General features: G+C 40.7%; 1 protein-coding gene across 1 annotated transcript; it reads right to left on the bottom strand.

The window, feature by feature from the left end:
- Positions 1–418: 418 nt before the first annotated feature.
- CLDN34 (claudin 34) lies at positions 419–1063 on the bottom strand. Its single transcript, XM_058825609.1, has one exon. The coding sequence runs from the start codon at positions 1061–1063 to the stop codon at positions 419–421; it is 645 nt and encodes a 214-aa protein (XP_058681592.1).
- Between the last annotated feature and the right edge of the window lie 5769 nt (positions 1064–6832).

Raw genomic sequence — 6832 nt, 5'->3', positions numbered from 1 at the left:
CAGATGTAACTAAATAAACAACAAAAGCTTAGTACTGACAAGGAAAGAAATTCACATTTAATACATGTTACTTCACATTTTTCTTACAGGACAGTTCATTCAAAGTCAGCTCTTTGAGCATGGTAAACATTTTATACCAAAAAAAAAAAGTTAATGAATAATGTTTGCATATAAAAAAGAGGACAACTGGCAAAATTTAATCACATTTGCTGCTCAACAGCAGTTATCTCAAAGACAAACCTCTGTTAATAGGTGAGTACTAAGATCGTGACTCAGCTGGTTCATATAAGAAAATAGCATGGCTACTATAAAATAAAATTAAATTCTGCAGTTCTTTAACTTTACAACCACTCATGCTGCTGTCCTTATCTCTTAACTATGCTCTTGTTCTGAAATAGCATGGGGGGGATTTGTCCTGTCAGGATTTCATGATAGTGTTTGCAGTCATGGGAAATCTGTATGAGAGAGAAAATGTCCCACTTAGCAGCAGGAGGATGACAGCCACAATCCCAACAGGAACAGCAGCACCAGCTTCCTGTGCTGCTGGACTGGAGGGCATGTAGTAAGAAGGAGGAAAAGCTATGCTCTGGTTGTGAGTTACAGAATAGAAATTCCAGCTCACGGGAATCAGGACACACAGACCAGCAGATATGTAGAAGAAGCCCCCCACCAGGAAGAACGGGGCAATGAGAGGTTTGTGAGTGACTCCCATATAGACATTTCTCAGAGCAAATATTGTAGCAGCCAGTCCCAGCAAGCCCATGAACATGGCAATCAACAGGAGACCCTGAGCAGCGTAAATTTCATGGGGGATGAAGGAGTCATAGCCACTGAATTTGTGGCAAAATTGTTCTCTGTAGCCAGGTGAGACATAAAGGTAACTGATGAAGCAGACTTTCCAAATCCCCACCCAGGCAATGCCAGAGGAGATGACAGTGGTGTTGTCCACATGCCACACTCTCCATTCCACAATTCCCATTGAGACCGTGCACAGGATCCAGCCTATGGTGCCCAGAGCAAAGGCAGCAAGCTGCAGGTGGGAGGTGCTGACCAGGGAGTTCATCCTTTGGAGCTCTCCTGCCCTGTCACAGACACAGGTGCCATGCAAAGAGAGAGAGCCACTGCAAAGAAACAAAAAAAATAAAAAGACAATTATTATTTGGGCAAACAGATGAACCTGTCAGTGAAAAAGAGAAAGTGTGTGTAGAGGGAAGATGGCAGTCATCTTTCCCTAACTTTAATGAACTGTTGAAATTTAATATCCATGGACAAGTAATATAGAGGTTTTAATTCTGTATATGTCATGGCATCACACAGAGGAGAAAGAGTCTCTGATGAGCTCCCCTAAAGATCTCCTTTTTACATTCACAAAAGGAAAACTGATGGGTTTATTCCAAGTTATTGTCTTGTTTGTTAATTAACCATTATGTTCAAAGATCCTTTAACACATTACATATAATCAGGAGTTACTGACTAGCAGGAACAAAATCTGAGAAAATCCTCGGGTTCCTGACTGTTGCAAGAGATCCTACAGAGCACATTCTGTGCTCCTTTCTCCCAGCAGCTGTGACTTTGATGCTGGAGCCCAATCTGTACAGACTTCAGCTTTTGTGCTGTTTACTGAGAGCTGCTGGGACCAGTGTCAGACAGAAAACACTACAGTTCAGAGACATGAGCAAATCCACACCACAAAATCTAACAACAACCACTGAACTTTGACCATTTTCAGATTAGCTAGCCATGAATGCATTAGCAGAAACATTTGAATTAATCAGAAATGTAACACTGTGCAGGGGCTGGAACCTGGATATGCTGTCATTGCTTCCCCACCCTCAGACTTTACCCAAGTTTTTTTTTTTATGCTTTACCTTTGCAAATCCCACTTGTTTATAAATTGCCCAATTTCTCCAGTTTGAATAATCCTAAAACTGTGCTGGAAAATATTTTACTCATTTAGATTTAAGATTTGTTTGCCAACTGTATATTCTGAGTGCAAATTAGGGGTTTATTGTATTAGAAAAAAAAGAAAAAATGTAAACAAATTAGTACTTAATTTCCCATGTCTTTTGTACCATCTTTGGAATACTTATAGGAATGCTCTGTGATCGGTGAAGATGTGGCTTCAAATTTACGCAAATCTAAAGGATTCTAGGAATCTGTTTCTTTCATAAGTTTTCTAAAATACTTTTTTTACTCCTCCTTTTCCATTAAATACTGGAGAAATACTGTACCAAGTTGACTCTAATAAAATATGTCTGCTGCCATATTTTTTGTACTAAAGAATGAACATAAAGACTAAAGCAACAATTTTTCTATTTACTGATCTTAAGATAACCAGTTGGCAATACAATCTAGTTGCAAAAATCCACCTGTGGAAGTCTTAAAAAAGAAATATCTTCATAACAGTATGGCCTTAAGCAGACAGTGTCCCTCATCTCATCCCAGTACCCACTACATACTTACATCAGTCCTGAAGGTGATGCCAGCCATGAGAGGGTGGGACAGAGTGATTTTTGATGCCAGACAAACACAGCAAGATCTGCAATTTTATCATTTTGGCCTCCCAGTTCATCTATGTGCCTCCAATAGATTTCCTGTGGGAAATATTAATCTCCATTATTGCAAATGTACATTTAATTCTCTCCAGCATGGAGAAAATTGCTCCAGAAGAGTCTCTTGTATGTTTATCTACTTAAGCTGAAACCATTTTATAAACACTTTTTCAGTTTGCTGCATTATTTACAAATAATGCAATTAATTTACAAAGTGATTATAAATCCCCCTTTCTAACTAATTATTTTATCAGGCATGGAGCACAATAGCCCCTCTTTCTGTCCCAGTTTCTCAGAACAGCATCATTTCTGTTCCTCTCCAGGGGTGGGAAGGTGCTGGACAGAACAAGGGTGAGCAGAGGAGTCCTGTGCTGACTCCATTTGGTTTCTCTTGGAATCAGGGGAGCACAGAGAAGCCAAGCCTGAACCACGTGAAGAACCACATTTTGTGTAGAGCCCACATGTCTGTGACACTTCTTGTGTACATCATAAACATTCATGTAAACAACTTGCTGCTATCAAGGTCATAAAAGATATGTCAGCAGGTGAATCCTTATAATCAACAGCTTTTCAGAGTATATTATCAGCTTATAACTTCATTGACTGAATGTACCCAACTGCTCCCAGAAATAAATGAGAATAAATGTGATTCCCAGCCCACTATCAAACATGCATGTGCTGAGATACGTAGAATCGTGCCCATTTTAATGATAAAATTAAAACTTAAGGAAAGATCATTTTCCCTTTAAGATTCTCAAAAAACCATGGAACAAGAAAACACACAGGATGAAAGATTTTAAGGCTTATACAAAAGTTCTGAGAACACTGGAGAATAACCAGCTAACAAAGATGGGCTTTAGATGAGTTATCAGGTGTCTAGACACACAAAAAATTGCTTATGTAGGAAATGATTCATTTTGGCTCATTTCTCCACACCCTGCCCACTGGAGCATATTTGATCTAGCCTGGTATAACTGACTTAGAGAAAAAACAAGGTTCAAAAGAAGTACTTTTGAAATCGATGATGAAATTAAATTACAGTTCTCATCTCATATTTTTCTGCTTTGGAAAATCAAACAGAAGCCTATATTTAATGACCTCCTGGTACTGAGATTCAGCATGAAAATAAAGAACAAAATATCAAGGTAAAATCGTTACAGGATTTTACTTGACATAAGAAAACATGTCAAAATAAAAAAAAAGTTCTAGTTCCCGATTCCAGTCTCCATCACTATGAATATTAATAAACACACGACAGGTTTTGCTGATATAACTTATGTATCACTTGCCAGAAGCGCTGATTTCAAAGGAAGCCTTTGGGCAAAGAGGATCAGGGAAATTCCTTTTCTCCCAAGTGTAGAAAGATACATTGATTTTTTCAGAACTACAGTGGCAAGTATTTAAAAAAAAAATCCAAAACCAAATAAGACATTTCTCTTTCAGATGCCAAATAAAAGAGGGAGCGAGCTGCAGAGGGCGTCGTCCTCCAGGCTTTCAGCCATTCCAGCGACTCCCTTGCTGTGAGGCCTCAAGAGGGAAGAAAGGAGGGAGGGAAGGAAGGGAGGAAGGTCATATCAGGCTGGGGTTTACAGCAGCGCCTGGGTCAGGGCTTTGTCAGCTTTTCCCTCAGCTGGACCTTGGGGCTTACCCTGCACAAATCTCTATCCACAGGAGGTGGGTGATGCAGGTGCTGAACTTGGCTCAAACACCAGCAGTGCCATTCCTGTGGATTTCAAGAACAGAGGCATCCCTTTTGGAAAGGAAGAATTTGATCTGTCACCAACTTGTCATCCACAGATAAAAGCCCCACAAACCCAAACAAACAAACAAAAAACCCGCCAAAATTTTAAATTTTAAAATTTAATTAAAACTTCTGGTGCCTGTACAAATACCCTCTTCAGCCTTCTGGGAGAAAAATGGGAAAGCTCAGTCCCTGCATGTTTGAGCTGCATTGGATAAAACACAGTTTAAAGCTCAGGTCATATAGCAGGGTGTGCTAACACAGACAGCACTGGCCAGTTTCATGCTTTAGTAATTACATAAATATTTTGAATTAATTTAATTAGCGTAGTAAGGTTACCTATATGGTCTGAATAATACAATGATGTAACACAGTCACTAGATGAAATGTCCTAAGGCAAATGAACTCATATTCAGTCAGCTACAGGAGATCTTCTGAGTAATTAGGTGGTGTCACTGCCTTGATTCTTGGTTCTTGATTCAGGAGCTCACTCAGAGCTGCAGATTTCAGCATTCCAGCTTTGCACACCAGCTACTTCATGGGATGGGTCAGCCTACAAAGGCAATCTGGCCAGCAGGAGCAAGCTAGGTCTGTGTGGTGTCTGTGGATGAAAAGCATGACTGAAAACCCTTTGCACTGAAAGAAGTGAGAAGTGGTTTTGAGAGGTGGCCACAGTACCATCTTTCCGTATCCCATTATTTCATCCACCTTTTCATTTAAAGTATACTCAGTTCAACAAGCACCCCAGCAGCTTTTGGGGATAGTCTTTGGAAAGTCTAGAAACAGCAGCTAAAAACCAGAGTCCTGCTTCTACAGGCTTCTCACCTGGCAGCCATTTTCTCTCTAAATATATCTTTCATTTCCTTCACTTGGGAGGGCTTTCCTTCACAGATATGTTTTTAATTAAATACCCTAGTAAAGTAAAAGCAAGACAGAATCATAGGATGGTTTGGGCTGGAAGGAATCTTAAAGATATCTTGTTCCAATCCCCTGGCCATGGGCAGTGGCACCTCCCACCAGACCAGGTTGCTCAGAGCTCCATCCAACCTGGCCCTGAATGCTTCAAGGGATGGGGAGTCTGCAGCTTCTCTGGGCAACTTCTCTGTTCCAGTGCTTCACCCCCCTCACAGTAAAGAATTTATTCCCAATATCTGATATAAGCATACTGTCTTTCAGTGGAAGCCATTCCTCCTACTCCTACCACAGTTCCTGATGAAGAGTCCTCTCCAGCTTTCCTGTGGGCCCCCTTCAGATTCTGGGAGGCTGCTATGAGCTCCTCACACAACTTTCTCTTCTCCATGCTGAACAGCCCCAACTTTCTCAGCCTGTCTTCACAGGGGATTCATTTAAATGTAAATTTTGCCAGCATTCAATGCAAATTTGCACAGAGAAGACAGAAGTTACTAGTAAAAGATGATACACTTGTCAGTGTATTCACCCAAAAATAGAAACTTGAAGGATCCTTTTGTGTTTATTGCTGATTTTACTTAAATTAAGCATTGTACAGTGAGTAGCTCTTTTTCTTTATGAAAAGTATGTTGAGCCATTGCACATGGACTTGAGGGACAGAATGAGGAATGAGTTTCCCACTCTTAACTTCAAGAAACAGAGAGGATGCCTGACAGCCATGTTGACTTTCCTACAGCTGCAAGCTTGCTTCTAAGAAAAAAAAAAAAATGAAAGCAAGCTGCTCTTACAACTGCTAAGTGGTTTCATAGAGGGGGATTTGTGTCATCTGTGCGTCAGGCTTACCTTTAAAATTACTAAAATGAAATGTTGCAGTTGAATAACTCAGTTCCTTGTTGCCACAGTCCCACCTCCTGATATTCTCAGCAGCAGGAAAAAAGAGAAATTGAGCTATCTTGTAATTTTGTCAACACTTCTTTTTTTTTCCAGTAATTGTTAGTAACAAAAGGCTGGGGCTATGATATTGATTCTGAGAGTGGAGAAACTTCATTTACACCAAATGCATTTCACTTCTGCAATTAATACTGTGTCTTGCAAGCTGTTTTAATTACATATAGTAGTCTATATGCATTGATTGGGTGTCAGATTTGCTTTCTAAAACTCACCCTGCCTTAAGTTCCTGAATCAGAGGCTTAAAAAGCCCTGCAGGTAAATGCAAGAGAGAAAAAAGCTACCCAGCTCTCTTAATTCATGCATTTAAAGATTTAAAGATAATTGGGCCCTTGAGATTACTGGGTCTCAGGCTCCCTCCAGGGGGGATGAGGCATGTGCCAGGGACAGATGTCCAGATTGTAGGGGTGGCATAAGGAAGTGTCCCCAACCACACAATCAGCTGCAAGACTTGTCTTTAAATTCATCATTCCATATGATGGGTTGAGAGCAAGAGGGCTGCAGCTCTCAGAGGCATTGGAGGAAGTTTGCTATTTAGGAGAGGTCCTTTGGTTGGTGTGTGCTGAGTGACAATTCCCCAGCAGCAGCACCCCCTCTGCAGTATCTCTTACCCCTCTGGGACCTCAGAGCTGGACAGGCCAGTCACCAACACCTGGCACATAAGGTCTCAAACACTGAAACT

This window comes from Ammospiza caudacuta, chromosome 2, assembly GCF_027887145.1.
Source record: "Ammospiza caudacuta isolate bAmmCau1 chromosome 2, bAmmCau1.pri, whole genome shotgun sequence".
Classification (NCBI taxonomy): domain Eukaryota; kingdom Metazoa; phylum Chordata; class Aves; order Passeriformes; family Passerellidae; genus Ammospiza; species Ammospiza caudacuta.
Note: the sequence above shows the minus strand (reverse complement) of the source record. Positions and strands in the feature narration are given on the sequence as shown.